At 42.9% G+C, this 25,220-nt stretch overlaps 1 protein-coding gene across 3 annotated transcripts in view; it reads right to left on the reverse strand.

The window, feature by feature from the left end:
- The window catches only part of LOC144681555 (interferon-related developmental regulator 2-like), a 40,422-nt gene that overhangs the window by 12,132 nt on the left and 3,070 nt on the right, over positions 1-25,220 (reverse strand). Inside the window, exons 2-6 of one of the 3 annotated variants that reach the window (XM_078543228.1) lie at positions 19,262-19,321; positions 7,919-8,029; positions 6,473-6,557; positions 6,259-6,383; positions 5,578-5,735 (exon numbers count right to left, since the gene is read on the reverse strand). In XM_078543228.1, the coding sequence (XP_078399354.1) occupies positions 5,578-5,735; positions 6,259-6,383; positions 6,473-6,557; positions 7,919-8,029; positions 19,262-19,321 (539 nt within the window). Of the gene's footprint in view, positions 1-5,577; positions 5,736-6,258; positions 6,384-6,472; positions 6,558-7,918; positions 8,030-19,105; positions 19,205-19,261; positions 19,322-25,220 lie in introns of those variants that run through there. The other 2 variants (XM_078543230.1, XM_078543229.1) reach the window with 2 other exon arrangements.

A 25,220-nucleotide genomic window follows, 5' to 3' on the forward strand; every position in this document is an offset into this window, starting at 1 on the left:
TAAACATACTAATTCAGCCAAACAGCATTGATCAAATGGGCCTTTGCCATTTTTAATATATCAACAGTTCTATACCATAAAGCAGAACAAGCCCGATTCCATATTGGCACCAAACTCTATTTCCAGCCATTTTAAAAATAAGTCAAGGGGAACCTGTGCTACTGGGGAATGATAGCTATATCCTTGAATCAATTATATTTCATCTTCTTTCCTTTACATACATGTAGTGTCAGTATCTGTTGTCATTCTTCTGATATCTATTTTTTAAAAATCAGTCACTCGGGCATAAAAGGGTGCCAGGTTGCATTATCTTGGCAGTTCAGTGCAGTTCGTTCCTAGCTTCATACAAAATCATTTGGTCCTTTGAGCCATGTAGGACTCATGCTTTATTAGTACAGATTGATGCTGATATTTGCTCTACAAAATCCAACTGGAAGTTTTAACTTTGTGTTCAGCTACCTTATTATAAGCTATTCTTTATGTATGCTTGATAAGAGGCATGTTTGCGCAATCACGGTTTCATGGTCAGGAACAAGAATTTTGTAAATCAATCAAAAGCATCAGATATTGTTCTATTGCATTTTGTACATTTATAGGTTTAGCTGATGTTGATGCAGTTATGGTGGCCCACGTGTGAGGCACTTAATTTGATTTTGATTCACATGATACACTCCATAGGTTGATGTAGATGGATAGGGTACAGATGAGTCTGAGTTAAATTAAAATTCAATTTGTGCTTTGTCCTCTGATCCTGTTTTGCTTGCATTGTACACGGCTGCTGATGACCATGGGATTGGTCACTGCAGGTACCAAATAATAAGACATGCTCAGCTTTTTATTTTTTTTGTATGCCCATGACAAAAACAACTTTGGGCAGAATTTTCCGCTCGTTGGGTGAGTGGGCCTGAACCAATCGCCCATCGCCATTGTGCGCGGGCGGGCCAATTAAGGCCCACCTAGCGCATTTCACACTCCCATGGAGAGCGGGATTTTCAAATTTGCGGGGGGCGTGTACAGACCGCCGGTTCCAATGGGGAACCGGCAGTCTGTATAAAGAAAGGCCAGGCAGCCTTCTTTAGGCTGATGACCACAGCCAGCTACAGCTGCAGGGGGTCTGCACAGCAGGCTCCGGAGGAGGGCAGGCCAGAGAAGGAGGGCAGGCTGCAGGGTAGGCCAGCGGGGGGCCAATGTACCCCTCGCTTCTCTGATGCCTGCCTTGCTGCCCTTCTCGAGGAGGTGGCAGCACGTCGAGAGGTCCTGTTTCCTGAGGAAGGGAGGAGGAGGGCCCCCCACGTCACCAAGCAGGCCTGGCAGGAGGTGGTCAGCTCCCAACATGCTGTCTATCGAATAAGGGCCCAGTGCCGCAAGCACTTCAATGATTTGGTGCGCTCTGGAAGGGTGAGTACCATGTCGGCCTTGGCCATTTAACCCAGCAGGTAGCCGTAGCTTTTGAAGCCCCACATTACTCTGTCCAAAAGGTCCTCAGCACCTCATCTGTCAACCTCATGGCACTCAACTTAAATAATGCCACCATGTTAGTCATCCCTCCACCAAGGGGAAATGTTGCCTTCTGTCTACCCGGTCTATGCCCCTCATAACGGCATGAAGGTCAATAACGTGACCTGTCAATCTCCTGTGCTCCATGGCAAATGTCACAAGTGTATGCAATGTTTCCTCATAACTCCCAACTCTCCAGGCCAGCATGCATCCTGGTCAGGAGCCTCTGCACTCTCTCCACTCCAATGCCATCCCTCCCATGAAGCACAGGTCACAACTGAACGCAGAAGTGTAGCTGTGGCCTCGACAGTGTTTCCTGCACTTGCAATATAATCTCCCTTTTCCTACATTCTATTCCTCGGCTAATAAAGGCAAGTCTGGTTTTTACCTTGTTAAACGCCTTATGCTTCTGTTCTACTACCTTAACGGGTCTGCCCAGCAAGGTCCCTGTAATCGTCCTTACTTTCCACGGTCCTACCATTTCTCCTGTATTCCCATACCTTGTTTGTCTTGCCTAAGTGCTTAACCTCTCACTTATCCATTTACCACCCCACAAATGTTCGTCTCCTTAGGTTCTTGAAGGTTGAGCGCATTATGAGCCTGGGGGGGGAAAGGGATGAATTGTGTTACTGACTGAACACTAACTGATGCACTGTCCTTGTTAATTTCAGCATCACCACCGCATGACCAACAGGAGGACGTCCAGAGTCCCCCTTCCACACCCGAGGGGCATCAATTGTCACGAACGTCACATCATTTCAGCGAGCTAGGCACCAGCGCGACTACCACATCGGCAGGGATTATGATGCCGGCTGGTGTCCCAGGGCACTGTGGAGAGGGCACTTCACAATCGCTGGAGGAGATGGCACGGACAGAGTGCCGATGGCGCCAGCAGCCAGATGACTGCGGGGGACCAGGCACATGCTGAGTTGGGCCGTGATGATATGCCTTTGGAGATGTCCACCATGCAGCAACTGCAGGACATGCGGCCGAGTTGCATGAGTGTATGCTTCACTTGATCTCTGTGGTGGAGGAATCCAGGCGATGTCAGCGATGGCATGAACCTCATGTCAGAGCATCAGGCTTCCTCCATAGAGAGATTGGCGACTCTCATGGAGAGGAGCTTCCAACAGATTGATCAGCATCTGAATGGGTTACGCTCGGACCTGCAAGCCCTCTCAGCGCTCATGGCCACAGGTGGTCATTGGCAATGTGGGAGATGTTCTGGGCACCAAGTGTCCCAGCTCAATGCCCATCCAGGGAGGTCCAAAGTGACCTCACATCAGCGCAGCAGCTGCCTCTCGTCTCCACGAGCTCCTCTCAGGGCGCTCCAGATGAGGGCAGCAGCTCCTCCGCCCGTCTGCCAGTGACCATTGTATCCGTTGAGGCTGCGACAACTGGGGAGGTGCCAGTTTTGGAACTGGCCACTCCCTCCCAGGCGGGGTCAGCACAGTCAGCAGGCTGTCTCACCAGCCACTCCGAGCGATGGGGCGGCACCAAGACGAGGCACCCGCAAACGTAAGCATAAGGCACGTTAGGCACTCCATGGGTTTCTCAATGGTGCTTTTCTGTTTCCCCTAGATTAGGGAAATTTATTTTTGTGAACGTCAGAGCAACGTTTTGTCATGTTTTGGTGACACCATCTGATGGATGGCAATAAAGTCCACATTTGTGACCATGGCTGAGGGTGTCTCTTTTGTGCTGCATTTGTCTGTTTCACAGGCATATTATGAGTGTTTGAGTGGACATTGATGTTTATGTACTAAGCCCTTAGTTGCAGCTGAAGAAGTGGAAGATGTAGCACTTAAGTGCCGCGTATGGATGCGCCAGGCAATGCTGGTCCTGCTGATCCATGTGCGTGGTGCTAGCTGACAGTTCGTTGAATTAAATTGTCCCGGGTGTCCCTGCCTCCTTGGTGTAGTTGCAGGTCGGCGCGCTGCCCCATATCATCGCCCTGTGCTTCCTCATCCTCTGAGCCACTGCTGGATTCATTGTGTGCAGCTGCATCCACTGCGTCAAGGTCTTCATCGTCAACTGCATCCCCCCTTTCCAGCGATTATGCAGAGCACAGCATGCTACCACTATCACAGATGCGATCTGGGGGTACTGAAGTGCACCCCCTGAGCGGTCCAGGCATCAGAAGCGCATCTTGAGAAGACCAATGGCTCTCTCCACCACAGCCCTTGTGGAGCCGTGGCTCCTATTGTAGTGCTCCTCAGCTTCTGTTCTTGGATAGCGGAGAGGCGTCATGAGCCACCTTCTGAGGGAATAGCCCTCATCACCCACCAGCCAACCATCCAGCCGAGCCAGAGCCCTGAAGAGCCCCGGCACCTGGGAGTGTCTGAGGATGTAGGCGTCGTGGGAGCTGCCTGGGTACCTTGCAAACTTGCAGAATCTGCATCCTGTGATCACACACTATTTGAACGTTCATGGAGTGGAAGCCCTTCCTGTTTACGAAGGCACCAGGCTCACCTGCTGGCGCCTTGATGGCCACGTGTGCAGTCTATAGCACCCTGGACACGGGGGAAGCCAGCAATGGCCATGAAGCATCTGGCTCGCTGTGCCTGACTTGCCTGGTTGCAGCGGAAGTGGATAAAGGTCAATGCACGTCTGAACAGAGCATCTGTAACCTGCTTAACACAAGTGTGGACAGCTGATTGGGAGACACCGCAAAGATCACCCACCGGGCCCTAGAAGGAGCCAGGTGCATAGAAGTGGAGGGCAACTGTGACCTTCAGAGGTGCTGGCATGGGGTGTCCGCCCACACAGTTAGGAGATATCTCAGGGCCAATCATCTGATAGATGTAGTTGATTGTTTCCCTTGACAGTCGGAGCCTCCTTCGGCACTGCACCTCAGTTATATTGAGGTAGCTGCTTCACCACCTGTATACCCTGGCAGCAGGATAGTGGCGTCTTCTGCGGCCCCTTCCACCTTGGACAACCTCTTGAGCCTGCACCCCTTGTGCCTGGCCTCCCAAAGGTGGCTCCCCTGGAGGCTGATTGTCCACTCCTGGCCTCCTCCTTATTCTAGCCCTCTCTTCATCCTCAGAGGAGCTGCCTCCAGTGGAGATGTCAGAACCCATACCCAGGCTAAATGGAGGCCTCCGGAAAGCTGCAGGCCCGATAAAGATTACTGACTGCTGAGCTGAAGCTTCAAAGTACAGAGGACGCTGCTGGAAATCGATCTGAACTGCTACCGATCACACAGGCAAGTTTAAAACACTTGCTGCAATAAATACTTCACATAAAACATTGACAACCCCACTGAGCCCACCTACCCCGCCCGTGGATGAGTTTTGTTAAAAAGCCAATTACCCGGCTGCCTGCTGTGCCCGTGCGCTGAGCTGAAGATCGCACGGGCGCCTCAAAATAGTCATTGATTGCCGAGTCAAGGGCCTTAACAAGCCCTTTAATTAATGGTGGGTGCGCGTCGCACTTCATCGTGCGCCTGCCCAGATAAATATCGTGATGACGTCGGGACACTCGCCCAACGTGAGCGCGCACCATTTTAAGCACTGACGTTGCGGGGCCCACCACCCGCACGTCATCCAGAAAATTCAGCCCTTTAGCATTTTCTGGAATTCTGTCGATTCGTGCTGGTACCTGTCTCCTGGGAACCCTAAACAGAAACAAAAATCTGGGAAAGTCAAATTAAACAGAATGTTTGGTTCCATTTGCCTAATCCTGTCTACTGCTATAGAGAGGCCGATGTCTTTGTCCCAACTTTGGCAATGAGAGGAAAAGAACCTTTGGATATGGATCGACTGATCGGTCCTAGACTTTAAGGGAACATGGGGGTTGAAGACCAAATGCAGCACTGTTTATGCACAATACCACAAATATCTGTCTTGTCACCCAAAATTTCTTATGGCATGGTTATATTCCCACAATATGAGGCACTCCCACTTCCTAAAGATACTTCATTAGCGCAGGTCTAATGTCAAAAATGTAATTTAGTGTTTATTTTAAAAATATTTAGGAACAGTTTTGCAGATCCTAACAGGTTTCCGATCTCATTCAGGCCTAAAGGGCTGAGTACTGAAGTTTGGACGTGCATCACTTGGAAAATAAAGTACTTACACTGTGTCTGGCAGCCAAACTAGATGATTTGTCAGTAAAGATATTAATCAGGACAGACTTCAGCGTTTTGAAAACATCTTCACCTTCTTTGCACGATCCCAGCTGAATACATAGTAAGGATATGACAGGAGCTGCAATGGCTTGTTCTTCACCCTTTCCTTTAAAAATAAAAGTAAATACAAAACTAAAGTTGTTTTAGAACTTAATCAGTCTTTCCCCGTGGATACTTATGTAACCATTTACACCACTTCTGAGCCTCTTCCATGTTTGTCCCATTATCAGTTCCTTCTGTCTTGCACCTCTGTCCCTTTTGTCATTTAATTCCTCTTGCCATCCACCCTATCACAGACCTTTCGCTTCTCTTCTTTTCCTGGCCCTGTACTTGTTTAAGAACTGCTCATTGCCAACATCTTCCAGTTCTGATTATTATTGCAAAATGCTACCTTCATTGCTCTCTCCACAAACGCTGCTTGACCTACTGAGTGTGTCCAGTACATTCACTTTTATTTCAAATCTAACTGTAGTTCACCATGGCGAAATTTGAGCTCTTCTGGTGAGGATGAAGAGCTACAAGCATTTCATCGTATTCAAGGTCAGTCCTGCAAGGTAAGGATCTATCAGCCATCTCTTCAAGCTGAATATCTCTGAACCTTCTACTTCAGTTTATCAAGATACACGCACCTTTCTTTAAGCAGCGTTCCAAGCAGTCAGTGAGGGTGACTCTCCATTCCACCAAAAAGTCTGTCAGGATTTTGGAAGAAAATGCTAACTTGAGGCTTTCAAGGGCATTTTGTCTTGTTTTTGCACTAAAAATAAAAAATGGATTAATGTAACAAAAAAGAAAAATAACTCTTAGCTATGAAAGCCAAATGCAATGCTCTCAAACCTGCCTTACCTTTTATCCATTGTTTTATCAATACATTCCTTCAGTTTATCTTCAGCTTCGTCTTGGGCCATTTGTTCATTAATGGCTTCATTTCCTAAAAAATAAAAAGAAAACAGTTATTTGCCAATTTTTCCCCATCTTCTGGGACATTAGCGAGAAAAAACGTGAAAGAGAAACACACAAAATTTTCAACAACAAAAGAACATATTACAGAACCTGCCACTGAAAGTTGATCATCACTTAGATGATACTATGCAGGATATTTGACTCTCAAGGGCAGTGCAGCACACAATTGCAAAATATCACAGTGCTCAGGATGTGGAACTCATTACCAAAAAGAGTGGTTGAGACAAATAACATGGAAGTATTTCGACAGATGATCTTCCCTCCGTCATAAGTGGATGCTTGCTGATGTTCAATTGTTCAATTCCATTTGCAACTCATCAGATAATGAAGCAGCCCATGCCCTGATTCAGCAAGGTCTGAACAACATTCAGGGTTTGGGCTGATGAGCAGCAAGTAACATTGGCAAGTGTTGAAAAAAAAAACAGAAAACGCCAGAAAGATTCAGCACGTACGGACTCGAAACTTTGACTGCTTTTCTCTCTGCAGATGCTGCCAGGCCTGCTGAGTCTTTCCAGAAATTTCTGGGTTTTTTTCCCCCAATTTCCAGCATCCGCAGTATTTTGTTTTTATACTGGCAAGTGATGTCCTGGGCCTGAGATGACTTGCCTTCCAACAACCACAACAACTACCTTCCTTTGTGCTAGATATGATTCCAATCAGTGGAAAGTTTTCCCCCTGATTCACAGTGACTTCAATTTTGCCAGGGCTCCGTGACGCTACTTTAACGTCTTTCACGTCATCTCTGGAATTCAGCTCTTTTGACCATGTTTGGACAAAGGCTACAATGAGGTCTGGAGTCAAGTGGCCCTGGTGGAACACAAACTGTGTATCAGTGGGCAGGCTATTGCTGAATAAGAGTTGCTTGATAGTACAATCACCAACTCCTACTGTCACTTCCCTGATGATTAAAGGTAGACTAATAGGGCAGTAATTGATCAAATAGAAATCTATCCTGCTTTCTGTAAACAAGTCACACCTGGGAAATTTGCCATACATGCGTGGCTAGGGATGCAGTGAGTTCTGGAGCACTTCTAAAACGTCATGTAGGTTAACCACAATTAACGTTTCTCCAGTTTTTCTAATCTCCTGAAACAAATGCAACTCTAGTTAGCACTTCTAAAGGGGAAGGGGATAATTCTTCCTCTTCTCAATGATAATTAAGCATAAAAGCAAAGTTATCAACCTGCATCTGATTTTGCAAAGTCCCAGGCATACAGATGGTGCACTTGCACACTCCTAAACCTTAAGGGCTCAGACCTTGCTTCAAATCTAAGTTATGTACCGGGTCTTGGAATTTCAAACACTGTAGGTAATGCATCTCATTATTACCTTCTTCGGGCACACTGGCCGACTCACTGGTACTGCTGCAATGGCTGAGCACTTCACTGGCGAGATCATCATCGCTGGCCGGAGTCTCCCCTTTAATTCCATTCCGTCCTCCTGCAGACAAAGTATAGTAAAGTGAATTATGCTCCTGCACCAAGGTAACAGTGCTGTAGTGTGACTAACTTCAATTTGTATCTGTGCAAGCACTGCTTTGTGTGGTACCATACATGAATTTGCAATCCATGGCATGCAAAAACCTTTCAGACATTTGAGATGCACACGTAAAACGCTATATTGAACTATGTTTTTCTTCCTTTTAATATCTTTGAAAATATAAGTTCCATCATACAAGACCAGGAGACCCAAGATGACACTTAGATAGCAACTCGTAACTAGCAAACTTTTGAGTGTGGGAGGGGAACTTTTGCTAGATGACAAAAGCAAAATACTGCCGATGTTGGAAATCTAAACCCAAAACAGAAAATGATGGAAATACTCAGAAGATCTGGCAGCATCTATAGCAGGAGAAAAAGAGTTAATGCTTCAAGTCGATGACCTTTCAGCAGAACGGGAAAAGTAGAAGATGTAATAGGCTTTAAAGGCATACAGTCAATGAAGTGGAGGAGGGGATGGAGGAAAGAACAGAAGAGAAGGGCTGTGATTGGTTGGAGGGCAGGAGAGATAACACTGTCTCTCTCTGTAAGATGGCTGCTGATACCCAGCTGAGCACGCGCATTTGGCCGCACATGTACAGCCCACTGGCCGGAGAGACAATGCCAGCCAAACCATTTAAAAAAAAACTATTGTGGAGATTTTCAAACTGAACAATTTCAGTCCAGAAACTATTACATTCAAATCTTTAAGAACCTAAATTTATACATTCTTGTTTTTAGGTTCTTTACCATCTGGTTATGCACGAACTTCCCAGATAACCTATAGTTAAGCCAACACAGCATTATATGCTGAATTGGAGGATTGTTTATTCAATATCTGAAGGCTTTCAAATTGATCTGCAAGTTTTTTTGAATTGTTTCATGGAAAAGTACATTGATGCTTTAATATTTAGAAAGTGATGAGATTACATAGAGATTTACTTTACGAGATGGATGACCACCACCATTTTAATTTAAAAACACACTATGTTAATTTATTTTTCATCACAAATAAAAATTTTTGGCCCATGAGGATCTAAGGAACTTCAAAGTATATTTGATGTTAATTCTGATCTCTGTCGCTCACAATGATGCCATGGAGTAAAACAGTACAACTGCGCATGCACCGCACTGGCAGCAAACGCAGCTGAGAGATAGATGGCAAAAGGGTTGGTGTGCAAGGAAAATGAAGCGGTAAGGGGGCAAGTAGAGAAACAAACAATATGCCTAGAGGAAGTGTAAATGGCAGAATTACAAACAGTTACCATTCCAAACCAAAGTGTGCAAAAATTGCAGACCATAACCTCTGCCCCAATTTGTTTCTTTTTTTGCCACTGGTTTTGGGTTTTCCTTTTATTTTACTACCTCTCCCAAATTTCCCAGTTCTGATGAAAGGTCATTGATCCGAAACGTTAACGCTATTTTTCTCTACACAGATTCTGCCAGTCCTGTTGAATATTCTCAGCATTGCTCCTTTGCTGGATAACTCCTGAATTGCCTATAGATCTTTCTGCCAATCAGGACACTCAATCTCTGAAACTGCCTCTGGGGCTCATCAATTTACTGCCCATACTGGCAAGGAAAGCAGCCCCATAAATCATAGAGCTTACTTATCAACCATTTCCTCATTCCTGTTACATCCAATCAGTTGAGGCGTGAGGTAAGCCACAGCCATTGTCTAACACCCACTCAATATGAATTGAATGTTTGAATGTCTTGTTAAATGTGCTGGCAACCACTTGTGTAATTTACAAGAGTTTAAACATTAATAAAAATAACCTGTACTGAATCAATACATCTATATATAAATAGATTTAATTTAACAATGCTTTTAATATTTTTATCAAATTCTTAGATCTAACTCGCATTAAAATAGCATAGTGTTATGAGAAGGATGCACCATCTGTGGCTAACTAAGGAAGTTAAGAATGGAATCAAATTGAAAGAAAAGTCTTACAATGCTGCGAAGATTAGTGGTTGGCCAGGAGACTGGGAAATTTTTAGAAGCCAGCAAAGGATGACTAAAAGAAAAAAGGGAAAAATTAGAGTATGAAAGAAAACTAGCAAGAAATATAACAGACAGTAAAAACTCCTACAAATATAGAAAAAGGAAAAGAACAGCAAAAGTAAGTGTTGATCCCTTAGAGGATTAGGCTGGGGAAATAATAATGGGAAACAAAGCGTTGGCAGAAACTTGAACAAGTATCACAGTAGACACAAAAAGCACAAGAACAATAGAAAAATCAAGAGGCAAAAGGGAAGAAGGAACAATCAGGATAACACGGGAAAAGCTTCTGGGGAAAACTATAGGATTAAAGGCTGCCCAATCTCCTAGATATGATGGCCTGCATCTGAGGATCTTAAAAGAGATGGCTGCAAAGACAGTGGCTGCATTAGTGGTAATCTTCCAAACTTCCCTGGATTCTGCAAAATTCCCAGTGGACTGGAAAACAGCAAATGTAACACCTCTATTCAAGAAAAGAGGGAGACAGAAAGCAGGAAGCTATAGGCTAGTTTGCCTAATACCTGTCATTGGGAAAATGCTAGAAACCAGTATTAAGGAAGTAGTACTGGAACACTTAGAAAATCATAATACAATCAGGCAGAGTCAACATGCTTTTCTGAAAGGAAAATTATGTTTGACAAATTTATGAAATTTCTTTGAGGATGTAACAAGCAGGGTGGATAAAGGGGAAACCAGTAGGTGTAGTGTATTTGGATTGCTATAAGGCATTCGATTAGGTGCTATACAAGGTAAGGGCTCATAGCGTTGGCGGTGATATATTGGTGTGGCCAGGGGATTGGCTAACTAAGATGAAACAGAGTTGGGATGAAGGAGTCAGTTTCAACGTGGCAAACTGTAACCAATAGAGTGCCACAGGGATCAGTTCTGGGGCCTCAACTATTTACATTCTACATTAATGACTTGGGTGAAGGGGCTGACTGTTTTGCAACCAAATTTTCTGACGATACAAAAATAGGTAGGAAAGCAAGTTACAAGGAGGATACAAAGAGTCTGCAAAGTGATGTAGATAGGTTGGGTGAGTGGGCATTGTTATTCACTTTGGCAGAAAGAATAGAAATGCAAAATATTATTTAAATGGAGAGAGACAGCAGAATGCAGTGGTAGAGAAAGATCTGGGTGTCCTCGTATATGAACCACAAAAAGATAGCATGCAGGTACAGCAAGTAATTAGAAAGACAAATTGAATGTTGGCCTTTATTGCAAGGAAGATGGAGGATAAAAGTAGGGAGTTCTTGCTACAACTGTACAGGGCATTGGTGAGGCCACACCTAGAGTAATTGTGTGCAATTTTGCTCTCCTTACTTAAGGTGGGATGCACATGCATTGGAGGCTGTTCAGAGAAGGTTCACTTGGCAGTTTCCTGGGATGAAGGGGTTGTCATGAGGAAAGGTTTAGCAGGTTGGACATACACTCATTGGCGTTTAGAAAAATGAGGTGTGATCTTATTGAAGCATAAGATTCTGAGGGAGCTTGCTATGGTAGATGCTGAGAGGATGTTTCCTCATGGGAAAATCTAGAACTAGGGGACACAGCTTAAAAATAAGGGTCACCCATTTAAGACAGATGAAGAGGAATTTCTTCTCTCAGAGGGTCATTAGTCTTTGGAATTCTCTTCCACAGACAGCAATGGAGGCTGAATATATTCAAGGCTGAGTCTGACAGATTTTTTGACCAACAAGAAAGTCAAGGGTTATTGGGTGTCAGGCAGGAAAGTGGAGTCAAGGCTACAATCAGATCAGATTATCAGACACGAGGGGCCCGAGGGGACCTGATGGGTTGCATCCTAGGATATTAAAGGAAGTAGCTACAGAGATTTTCTCATGAGGAGAGGATAAGTAGGTTGGGATTGTACTCATTGAAGTTTAGAAAAATGAGATGCAACCTTATTGAAACATAAGATTCTTAGGGAGCTTGACAAGATAGATGCTGAGAGGTTGTTTCCCCTTGTGGGAGAGTCCAGGACCAGAAGGCATAATCTCAGAGATAGTGGATGCACTGGTAGTAATCTTCCAAGAATGCTTAGATTCTGGAAAAGTCCCAGAGGATTGGAAAACTGCCAATATAACGCCATTATTCAAAACGGGAGGGAGACAAAAAAACAGGTAACGAAAGGCCAGTTAGCTTAACATCTGTCCTTGGGAAAATGTTAGGGTCTATTATAAAGGATGTAATAGAGCAGTTAGAATTACAATCTAATCAAGTAGAGTCAGCACAGCTTCATGAAGGGGAAATCATACCTGACAAACTTATTAAAATTCTCTGAGGAGGTAACAAGCAGGATAGATAAAGTGCAACCAGTAGATGTAATATGAAAGGCGTTTGATAAGGTACCGCACGTGAGGCTACTTAAGATAAGTGCCCATGGTGTTGGGGGTAGTATATTAGCATGGATAGAGGATGAGCTAACCAATAGAAGACAGAGAGTTGGGGTAAGGGGGGCATTTTCAGGGTGGCAACCTGTAACTAGTGGAGTGCCACAGGGGTCAGTGCTGGGGCCACAATTATTTACAATATATATTAATGACTTAGATGAGGGAAGTGAATGTACTATCGCCACGTTTGCAGATGACAAAAATAAGTGGGAAGGCAAGTGGTGAGGATGACGCAAAGAGTCTACAGAGGGATATAGACAGGTTAAGTGGGTGGGCAAAAACTTGACAGATGGAATATAATGTGGGAAAATGTCATGTTATGCACTTTGGCAGGAATAGAGGAGCTGAATATTATTTAAATGGAGAAAGGCTGCAGCACAGAGAGATTTGGGAGTCCTTGTGCATGAATCACAAAAAGCTAACATACAAGTTTAACAGGTAATAGGGAAGGCAAATGGAATGTTAGCCTTATTTCAAAGGGAATGGAGTATAAAAATAATTGCTAAAACTATACAATGCACTCATTAGACCACACCTAGAATACTGTGACCAGTTTTGGTCCCCTTATCTAAGGGGAGATATTCTGGCATTGGAGGCAATCCAGAGAAGGTTCACGAGGTTGATCCCGGGGATGGAGGGATTTTCTTATGGGAGAGGTTGAGTAGGTTGGACCTGTGCTCATTGGAGTTTAGAAGAATGAGGGGCAACCTTATTGAAACATAAGATTCTTAGGGAGAGTCTACGACCAGAAGGCATAATCTCAGCATAAGAGGTCGCCCATTTAAGACAGAGATGAGGAAGAATTTTTCTCAGAAGATAGTGAATCTGTGGAATTCCTTACTGCAGAGGGCTGTAGAAGCTGGGTCGTTAAGTATATTCAAGACAGAGATAGATTTTTAATCAGTAAGGGAATTAAGGATAATGGAAAGTGGAGTTAAGAATTATCAGATCAGCCATGATCTCATTGAATGGCAGAGCAGACTTGATGGGCCAAATGGCCTACTTCTGCTCCTATGTCTTATGGCTGAATGGCCTATTCCTGTTCCTATTTCCTATATTCTTATTAGTAGAGGTGGAAAAAGCCTGCATTATCTCAGGTTCAGATTCGACAATGCCAAGGCAGCAAGTTTGTGATCTACACCTAAATAACAATCCCTTCTATTCTGTGCTACAATAATTCACTCTTCCTGCAATATTCAAAACAATCATTTGATAACCTTTTCCCACCATGTGATTTTGAATCAAACCTTATGTTATGAAACATATTCATTCTTTTATCAGAGTATACATCATTTCATCTACAATGCATGACTAGTTCTAAGGCCTTCACCAATGCCATTCTAAATCCTGATAGTCTGCAAGGGTGCTGCCTATCAACTTATGGAGCCTATCCCCACTATACAAACGTACTTGTCCTGCACAACTTCATAACAAAAACAGGCAATATTAGTGTTTAAAATATTCATGGCACCATACATTTGGCTTACAATTCTCTTTTGAAAATTAAATCTCTGGCATTAATAAGGAGCTTTGAAATAGTGAACTGGAACAATAACCCCTTTCATAACTGGGAGCTTATCTCAAATGTAGCCTAGAATACAGAAAAACTAAAATGAGCAGCAGGAAGGATGACAGGAAGGAGAAAAGTGCTTTGTGAATAATGATAAATCGTACCAAATGAAGTTCATGTTCACTTTGCTGTTTCGTACAGCTGCTGGCCAGATACCAAATATAATCAAAAAGGCTAATGAAATGTTAGCCTTTATATCTAGGGGGTTAGATTATAAAAGGGAGAAAGCTTTGCAATATAAATACAAAGTTGTGGTGAGACCACATCTGCAGAAAGGATACGCAAGCCTTGGGAGCAATGTTGCGCAGACTTACTAGAATGTTATCAAACTCAAGGGGCAGAATTTTGCCCTTGATGGGTGGCGGGCCCCACCGGCTCGGCGGCAGACGGGCAGCCAATCACCACCGTCAAAACGGGCCCCACCACCATTTTAAGTGGGTGGGCCAATTAAGGCCCGCCCAGCGGGAAGCACTATGCACTTCCTGTGCGGGGGGCGGGGGGAGGAATTCCCCAACTGTCAGAGTGCGCTCTTTTGCGCTCATTCCGAAGAGGTGATCGCATTGAAACTTAGAAACTTCTTACAGGGCATAAAGGGTATGTGTAGATAGGATGTTTCCACTGGCTGATGAGTCTAGAACCAGAGGGAACAGTCTCAGAAAAAGGGACAGGCCATTTAGAACTGAGATGAGGAGGAATTTCTTCACTCAGAGGGTGGAGAATCTTTGGAATTCTCTACTCCAAGGGCTGAGAGAGCTCAATCATTGAGCATTTTTCAGGATAGAAATCAATAGATTTCTGGATACTAATGACAGCAAGGGATATGGGGATAGCGCAGGAAAGTGGGTAGATGATCAGCCATGATCTATTTGAAAGGCAAAGCAGCCTTGATGGGCCAAATGGCCTACTCCTATGTTCCTGTAAGCATAGAAAAAAAACTGCTGGGCTGGAAATTCATGCCAAAAAAAAAAAATCAATATTTGCTTCAGTATCAGATCAAAATCCAGAGATATTCCTCAAAGATATAATTAACCATAGAAAGGTTATGGTGCAGAAGGAGGCTATTCAACCCAAAAGAGAGAAAAAAGAAACTAGCAGCTCATGTTTATTCCCACTCTCTAGCACCTGGTCTGAGGCCTTGCAGGTTACAGCACTTTAGGTACAGATACAGGATCCACCTTCTAAATGAGTTGAGCTTTTCAGCCTCAACTATCAATTTGGGTAGTGAATTCCAGACACCCACCAGCCTCTGGGTGACAAAGTTTTCCTTATATCCTCTCTAATCCTTCTACCAATCACCTTAAATCGCTGCTCTCTGGTAATTGACCCCTCAGCTAGGGGAAACAGGTCTTTCCTGTCTACCCTATGTAAGTCCCTCATAATTTCGTACGCCTCAATTAGGTTACCCCTCAGCCTCTTCTGTTCTAAGGAAAACAACCCTAGCCTATCCAATCTTTCCTCATACCTGCAATTTTCCAGTCCTGGCAACATTCTTGTAAATCTCTGTATTCTCTCCAGAGCAATTCGATGGACACTATTAGAGAGTGGTTTGGCTCGTTCATACTATGTTTAGGGAACACATTACATGTGTATACACCACAGCTTAAAAGGCACAATGGGGAGTCTGGATTTGCACACAGAGAAGGTTTTAACTCAATCTTTATAAATTTTCCTGTTTCCTTAACAAGCCAGGCTTTGTAGCACTGATCTATAAAGAAAACAAACATTCCAGAATTGCACTGGATGTACGCAACATTTTAAAAAGTAACACAGGCAACCTTGTAATAAATAAGCAGAAAATCATTCTGTCAAGGTTAAAGACCAGCAACACGGAGACTTCCCATACCCGGTAGCTTTTTGACAAAAACATGTATATGTTGTTGGTGAGAACTAAAGAAAAATCAGTTCACCTAACACCACAAATATTTTCACTGAACAGCACTCAATCTCTCAAATATTTATCTCTAGCACATCAAGTACCTTCTCTTACTCAAGTACATGAAGCACCTTGCAGGCTAGCAGATAAAGGTGAGGTTTATTCCATAATTTATTTGTATTTGTTATACAGTAGAGATTTGCAGATGTTATTTTAATCAACCAATATACCTTCAATTTCCCACTGCAGAGTACAGAAATAAATTGCCACCTGATCAGGAGGCGGCATAGTTTGGTTTTGATACTGTATATTCATTCAATCAGCAGCAATTCTGAGTTATTGCAGTGTAAAACATTAACCTACAGTTTTCACATCATGGTGGATGATATGGAACGTGAGTTGTGATAACTAGAAGGTTTCTGCACACAGCTGAATGGAACTGCCTGCTCCAACCTTTCAATTTGGTCCTGTTCCATCACAACATAGTCTGACATCAAAAACTGAGTATTTGATAACTGCTGCATCCCATGGCTGTGGAACAGATACGGCCTTCAGTTCCGAGCAGTGCAGCAAAAATTCTAAGCTAACAATACCTTAATTGACCCGCGCATTTCTGATATAAATACACGTAAGCAGGAAGGAAAGACTGCAAAATCTCCATTGTCCTCCTCCCTCATGGACAAGCCAAACAATTTGAAAAAACTGAGGGCCTTTACATATATGGAAACACTCCGTCTAGTGAGCCACATCATGCACAAAGGAGATCTAAGAGCATCTTCACAGGTTTGGACCTAGGAGATATGCATTTCTTGTTTTCTCAGATCAAAAACAATCTACACTCCATACTAAATGGGGGACCAGAAGCAGCTTTATATTAAAAATACCGACAGCATAAAATCTCCAAATAAAATTAATTCAGCACATTGCCATGGAGATAACAGATAAGGCGCCAGCATATGAAAGGTACTTTAAATAGGTGAATACAGAACATTGATAGGTTAATTGAAAAAAATCACTATGGTGGCACATGCCGAAAGGTGATGGCGACACGAATAAAATCATTAATCATAATTCATAAAATAATTGTAGACAATTAAAGTAAAGTACAAAATAATAAAAGGGTTGCACAATTATGAACATTTCAGCACACAGATAATTACATTACGTTGCAAAATACAGGTCTCCTTAATTTACAGAATAAGAATGAAAGGTCTATTGCACTCTGCATTTGTATTTAAAGTCCATAGATCGTATGTTGTCACATTATTTGGGAATATCATCATTGTTTGGGAACAGGCAAAATTAACTAACAAAAGTGAAACATAAGTTTGCACAGTACACGGAATAATCCATTACGTTCCAATAGATAGTAAATGACAGGGCAAGCCTGGATGGTTCTCTTACAACTCACTCCTGGGGTTTTGCCAGGCTTGTATAATAGCAGGCAGTGGGGTGGGGTGGGGAGTAGTCTGGACTTAGTTTTGGGTGGAGGAGGAGGATTTGGCTGCAATGTGGCTCTTACGAGGCCCTCCCCTAGTTAGTCAGCAGAGCAAACACTGAATGTTCCTGCATAGAGCACTACAGATGCAGATTTAAACTCCACTATTTTCATGCACTATGGGCAGTATTTTATGCCCTCCCTGTGGTGAGTTTGGAGGCAGGAAAGCATTTAATCGGGGAGTGTGGCAGGTGGGTACCCTGCCACCTTCCCACCAATCAAGTCTATGGCAGGAAGGCCCTTGGACTACCGCCCATGGCCTTCCTGCATTACTACTACCAATTGAGGCTCTTAAATGAGAAATTAATGCCAACCTAAGAGCCTCATCCTGCTGCCATGTGGGGAGCGATTGGTCTATGCGAATTGCTTGTGGTCTCCCGGGGCAGAGGGCCCTCATTCAAAGTCACTCAGTGCTTGAGGGGCCCAGCATTGAGGAGGAGGTGCCCACTGAGACCCATCCCCTGCCTTTGCTGCCAACCCCCTTCACCCCTCCACAACCCAAATCCCGTGAAACATCTCCTGCCGTCACTTCCCTCTTGGCTAGGTCACTCCTCCCTGGAGGCACTGCCCAGGAAAAAGGCTGCCAGCTATCTTGGCAGGCAGGACTTTCCGCCTGAGGTGTTGATCTTCTGGAAGGTCTGCCAATGGCCTGTTAGTTGCCCTGATTGACTTGTAATTCAGCAGGCCTTTCCCAAAGGAGCAAATGCTGGTCTCTCACTGGCTCCCCTGCTGAGACCCTTCTTCATGTCCATAGAACTCCCCCTACATTACCAATTTAGGAGAAAAGTATCTCCCAGTTTCTCTTGGGCATTGATGTTACACACCATCTGCTGGTAAGATGACAACCTGCTGTTGGCCTAAACCAATGCTGCTGAACATGCAGATGACAGGTGAGAAAAATCATCCAGAATGATTCTCCTACAATATTCCCTCTGTCCTGAGAGGGGGCACAAAGGAGGAGGAAAATGAACTGGTTTCCTCATGCGCTGTCCCACAACAGGGCAAATAATATTGAGAACTAAACACCTCTAATCATTGACTTTGCTTTCGAGATCAGGAACTAAGTCCTGCATAAGTTTTGGTTTTCTGTGCTTCTCCATCATACTCCACATACCACTTTCCTCATTTGCTCTCTCTAGTTTTATTTTGTTCTTCTTGATGTTCGAGCGGTGGGCTACAGCTCAGTTAATGGAGGAGTGGCATTTGTGAATTGGCTTGTTAACAATACATAACAGCTTCAGCAAGATGACATTAACAACACCTTAACCAGAATGAGCACACAAGACAGCAAAAACGGGCCAAGAAGCCAGATGAAGTTTGAGCCTGATTAATAAAACAGGAAAGGCAGCAAAATAATCCAAAAAGGTTTTATACTTGCACCCCTGTCCACTTCATACAAACAATATTGTACCACTATTATCAACCCCCCATTGCGGTACTTCATCCAAACACCCATCCTTCATGAAAGCCTAGAGTGCAAACATCAGCAGATTATTTAGGAGGACATCAATCCTATTTGAAATCATTGTGCACATGGGCACATTTACCAGCTGATGTCAGTGGATAATGATTGTTCTCAGGAATTCTAGCTGATTTTACCCTTTTCCAGCCCCAAGGTCAATTATCACACTCAACTACATGCTGGGTTGAGATCAGATAACAGAATACGAACTGAACTTAGTATTACACTGAATCGTACCTTGACACACTAGGCCACTGGGATTTGTGCAGCTTTATATTTTAATATTTGCTGTAAATCCAAGAGAGCAGGAGCACCAATTCTTCCAAACCCGCAAAATGGTGAAGGAAGCAACAGTGGCCATGCATCATGCAGACTACAGATGATGACAAGTACCTTTCTGCTGAGCTACTCTGGCTGAAACCTTCAGCTGTAGTAGTTCATGTCTTAAAGAACCTGTTAAGAAACAAAGTTGGAAAACCACTTTAAAAGTCAAACATTTTGTGACTCTTCCCCTCACTGCCAAAATGTTCACTATTTAGCTAAATAACAATTTCATTAAAATACTATTTCTAAATGTTAACTGACTTTTTTTTTACAAAACCTCAATGCAGTACAGAACTCATTTTTTTTTTCTACCAGTTACGATACATGCCATGCAAACACAGATGTTAATAAAAATTCCAGGCAATTGTCCAATGATAATCGACTTATTCTTACTCATGCCAACTTATCTATCCCTTAGATTTCTATCAAATAAACATTACCACTGACATCAGATTATCCTTATCCTTGAATCTCAATGCTATTCCTCTCTGGATTGGGGTGACTGTCTGTTAGAGCACATCATTTAAGGTTACCCATCTCCACACACTATTGCTGTCATCAAGCAGATTATACATAAGACAGAGGGCAAGTACGGAGGTTCCCAGCACACTGCCATATGAATTGGGATAAAGTCCTGCCAAACACCTGGTGTTTTGGCATCCAGCAAAATGTAGTCTTACAACCGAGGCCATTTCCATTAATTTTGCATTGTTTTACACTTCATCTTTCAAGAAACTCAGTGATAGTAACTTTTCAGGAACAAAAATGTCAGTAAGTGACACCTCGTTACATTATTCCTTTATGCAGTCATTTCACAAAGTTAATTTTAAAGGGAGCTTCACTGGCATAAGCCAGCAGCAATATCTATCTGCCTTGCTTTCTACCTGAAAAAGACAAGTACATTTTTAAGGTGACCAAATGTGCATATGGTTTTGTGTGTGAATAAAAGGCAAATACCACCGCATTAGAATGACCATTTCAAGTTGATTTTGTCCTTGTTTTTAACAACGCCCCCACCCCCCACTCTGACTGCGGTGTGCCAAAGTTTCTTCAGTGGACCTCAGCAACCAGCCAGTCAGTTGCACATGAGCAGGAAATATTAGCTTTCATTCTCAACCGTGGTGAAGGAATGCCTCGTAGCTTGGTTTGATCAGGACAGCACAACAATCAGAGGAGAACAGGGTTCAATGAAATTGAATAATTCAATCCCTCTAACCTGTTCTACCATTCTGTTAGGCCAGGACCTCATTTCCATCTAGCCACTTTTAATACCCTTTGCCTAACAAATATTTATTAATCTCAGTTTTAAAATTTACAAAAGCTTTTTTTTTGAGGGGGTGGGGGGGGAGGGCAGGAGTGGGTGGAAGGAGTTGCACATTTCCATATCCTTTGTGTGAAGAAGTGCTTCGTCATATTACCTCTGAAGAGCCGGATGTTAAACGTTCAGGTTTGCCACTTTCCATCCAGATTAAGCAGAGTTAGCACAGATTTATGAAAGGAAAGAGTGTTTGACAAACCTGTTAAGGTTTCCGAGGATGTAAATAATAAAATGGATAAGGGGAACCAGTGGATGTAGTGTATTTGGATTTCCAAAAGTATTTGATAAGGTGCCACACAAGAGCTTGTTATACAAGATCAGGATTTAATGGATTGGGGATAATAGCATGGATTGAGGATTGGTTAAAGGGCAGGAAACAAGAGTAGGAATAAATGGGGATATTTTCAGGTTGGCAGGCTCTGACGTGTGCAGTACCGCAAGGATCAGAACTTGGGCCTCACGTATTTTTAATCTATGAAGTAATTAATGACTTAGAGGAGAGGGACTAAGTATCATATATCCAAGTTTGCTGACAATACAAAGTTAGCTGGCATAGTAAATGGTGAGGAGGACAAAGAGGCAACAGAAGCAGGCAGGCTAGATGAGTGGGAAAGAGAATAGCAGATGGAATACAATGCGACGAGTGTGAAGTTATTCACTGATTATCTTTGCAGGTATTTTGTACTTTAAACCCCAGAACAGAATACCCTCGTTATTTTAGCACAACCAAAAAAAAAACACACCTCATAGGTACACATTACACTGTCCTTCAAAGAGATATTCTGAAATCAGTCTAAAATGATTCTTAGCTCCTGAGGGTTTATTTCTGTTCTTTTCCTTTCTCAGCCTGGGAACTTCTAACACCAGAACTGTCCTTCACAGTGATAGCATTACAGGAAATCCTTCCTCTAGTGCAAGCTGGGTGAATCTTTCAATTTCATTTTTCCAGTGCCGTGAACCATAGAGGTATGCTGCACTCTTGCTCTTGGACCTTGGCAGAATATCCATGTCTGTGAGTGTTCAGGGATATCTTAGAAACTCTTACCCTCTCAAACCCCATCTGTATGGCAACATGAATCACATCGGCCTTGTATCCAGGTAAAAATACTGATTTAACTATCCACAAGAGTCCAACTCTCTTACATCTTGGAACTAAATGTATAGTTTAAAGCACAACTGTTTACAGCCCGACATTCTCAGCACTTTTCTAGGACTTTGGAGATTCACGGTCTATTAGCATGCAGTCTGCTGCCATTGTCTCCAAGTGTAAACACCTTGTACCCTTTTCCCAGTAAAACAATTTGGGTCCCCTTTAATCTCTAACAATCAAACCACCCAGACAGATGTCAGACAGACTTCAGCACAAATCACATGAACCCCTTCATTTTACCCTAAATTAAAGACATAGTTCCAAAATATAATCTTATAAACCAATTAATAAGGAGGCTACAAATGCATATAGATAAGTTAAGTGAGTGGGCAAAGGTCTGGCAAATGGAGTATAATGTGGGAAAATATGAAATTATCCATTTTGGAGGGAAGAATAAAAAAAGCATATTATCTAAATAGTGAGAGATTGCAGAGCTCCGAGATTCAGAGGGATCTGGGTGCCCCAGTGCATGAATTGCCAAAGGTTAGTATGCAAGTACAGCATGTAATTAGGAAAGCTAACAGAATGTTATTGTTTGTTGTGAGGGGAATTGGAAATAAAAGTAGGGAGGTTATACTTCAGTTATACAGGGCATTCGTGAGACCACATCTGGAGTACTGCGCACAGTATTGGTCTCCTCATTTAAGGAAGGATGTAAATGCGTTGAGAGCAGTTCAAAGAAGGTTTACTAGGCCATAGCCTGGAATGGGAGGGTTGTCTTACTGGGAAAGATTGGATAAGTTTGTATCCAAGCTTACATCACAGACTTGTATCCGCTGGAGTTCAGAAGGGCAAAAGGCAACTTGATTGAAACATATAAGATCCTGACAGGGTGGATGTGGGAAGGACGTTTCTTCTTGTGGGAGAATCTAGAACTAGGGGTCACTATTTAAAAATAAGGGGTCGCCCATTTAAGACTGAGATGAGGAGAAATTTTTTCTGAGGTTCATGAGCCTTTGGAACGGTCTTCCTCAAAAGGCGGTGGAAGTAGAATCTTTGAATATTTTTAAGGCAGAGGTATAGATTCTTGATAAGCAAGGGGGTGAAAGGTTATCAGGGATAGGAGGAAATGTGGAGTTTAGGCTAAAATCAGATCAGCCATAATCTTATTGAATGGCAGAGCAGACTCGAGTGGCCTACTCCTGCTCCTAATTCGAATGCATGTTCATAATCTCAATTGTAATAACAGCAAGCAGTTAGGAAGGTAAATAGCATGTTAGCTTTTGTTACACAGAGCTTGGATAACAAGAAACTGTAACAGTGAGGCAACACCTGGAATAGTGTGTGCAGTTTTGGTCTCCTTATCTAAGGAATTGCATAGTTGCCTCAGAGAGTGCAACAAAGGCTCGTCAGACTGGTTCCTGGAATGAGGGGATTGCCCTTTAAGGACAAATTACCTAGAATAGGTCTGTATTTCTCAAGGTTTAGAATAGTTAGAGGTGATCGCATTGGAACATATAAAATTCTTAACTGGCTTGACAGATGCTGAGAAAATGTTTCCCCTTGTTGGGGAATCTAGAACACAGGGTTATAGTCTCGGAAAAGGGGGACAGCCATTTGGCACTGAGGAGGAGATATTTTTTTCACTCAAAGGGTTGTAAATCTCTGGGATTCTCTACCCCAGACAGCTGCAGATGCTCAGCCATTGAGGATATTCAAGACAGAGGTTGTTAGATTTTTGGGTGTAAAGGGAATTGAGAAATACAGGAAGGTGGAGTTGAAGCAGAAGTTCAGTCACTATCTTGCTCAATAGCAGAGCAGATTCAATGTGTCAAATTGCCTACTCTATTTCTTATATTCTCTCAATCTATTTGGTTAAATCACCTTAAATTCCTCAATTAGATCACGCCGTAATCTTCCACATTCAAGGAATACAAGGCAACACTATGCAATCTGTCATAATTTAAACCATTACATCCACGCATCATTCTGGCTAATCTGTGTTGTACCCCCTTGAAGCCCAATACAGTAAAATCTTTGTTATCCAGCATGCTCAGGGAATAGGTGGTGTCAGTTAACGGAGAGTTACATTACTCCAGACACAAAGTAAGGTGTGGTATATCTTTGTTCAGGCACAATAACCAAAAATGACCCAATAATTTAATAATTTCAATGTAAAGGCTAAGAACAACTTCTGCAGATTTACTATGTTAGTATCATTAGTTTTTTTTTAAAAAGTACGCATTTTCTGAACACTGAAAGTGATCGGCTTTTTAAAAAAATCAAGCTGTTAGAAATTCCAGTTATGAAAGAATTCCAGTTGGTGAAGTGCCACAAAATTTACTGTGTATCTTTGAGATATGGTTGGGAAGTGATCTAATCGAGCTGTTTAAAGAGAATAAGCCACAAGCAAATTATTTCCTCTGGTAGAGGAGCTCAAAACAAATAGGTATAATCTTAAAATCAGGCCATTTGGGATTGAAATCAGGAAGCACCTTTTCATACAGCGTTGGAAATCTGAAATTTCTCACTAAAAGACTGTGAATGCTGGGTCAACTGACTCACAAGCCTGAGATTGATGGGTTTTTGTTGGGTAATTTGAACAGTTCTGCCCCTGTTCCTATGGTCAGATGGCCCAGAGGCTGATTTTGCCTGTTCAGATGGGTCCCATGAAATACTGGAAGAGTACAGAGTCTTTCTATTGTCCCAGGTAGCAATGATCACTCAACCAACATTATAAGACAGACTAAAACAAAAACAGAATTACCTGGAAAAACTCAGCAGGTCTGGCAGCATCGGCGGAGAAGAAAAGAGTTGACGTTTCGAGTCCTCATGACCCTTCAGCAGAACTGCTGAAGTTCTGCTGAAGGGTCATGAGGACTCGAAACGTCAACTCTTTTCTTCTCCGCCGATGCTGCCAGACCTGCTGAATTTTTCCAGATAATTCTGTTTTTGTTTTGGATTTCCAGCATCCGCAGTAGTTTTTTGTTTTTATAAGACAGGCTACCTGGTCATCTATTTCATTTGCTGTTTCTGAGATCTCACTGCTCACAATTGGCTGTGGCAACAGTAATACACAAAAAAGTTAATAGGCACTTTGGGATGTCCTGCATATACAAACAGTTGCTGTGCAAGTGATATTTCTTTCTGTTTTTAAATCTACCATCTCCTAATAACTAGTTTCTCATCCAGGGATCAACTCGATGAACCTACATCAAACACCATCGTTTTAATCTCCTTCCTGTCACTATATGTCCTAAAGTACAGACAGTATTCCTAATGCACTACATACTGTAAAGGCTAGGATGCCCAACAACATCCTAGCAGTAATGCTGATATTATGTGCTCCAGAACTAATGATGCCCCTTGCTAAACTGTTTTAATACAGCTACAACACTGGCATCTACCCAATATGGATAATTGCCCAAGTACATCCTGTCCACAAAAAGCGGGACAAATTCAACCGGCCAATCACCACCCTTTAAGCCTGCTCTAATTAGCAAGTGATGCAAGAAGCCATTATCATAATGATAATGGCTTCTAATGATCAAATGACATGTACTCACCAATATTGCACGAAGTGAGGCTGCTTGCTGATGATTGCACAGTACTCAGTTCTA

Source organism: Cetorhinus maximus, chromosome 6, assembly GCF_964194155.1.
Source record: "Cetorhinus maximus chromosome 6, sCetMax3.hap1.1, whole genome shotgun sequence".
NCBI lineage: Eukaryota > Metazoa > Chordata > Chondrichthyes > Lamniformes > Cetorhinidae > Cetorhinus > Cetorhinus maximus.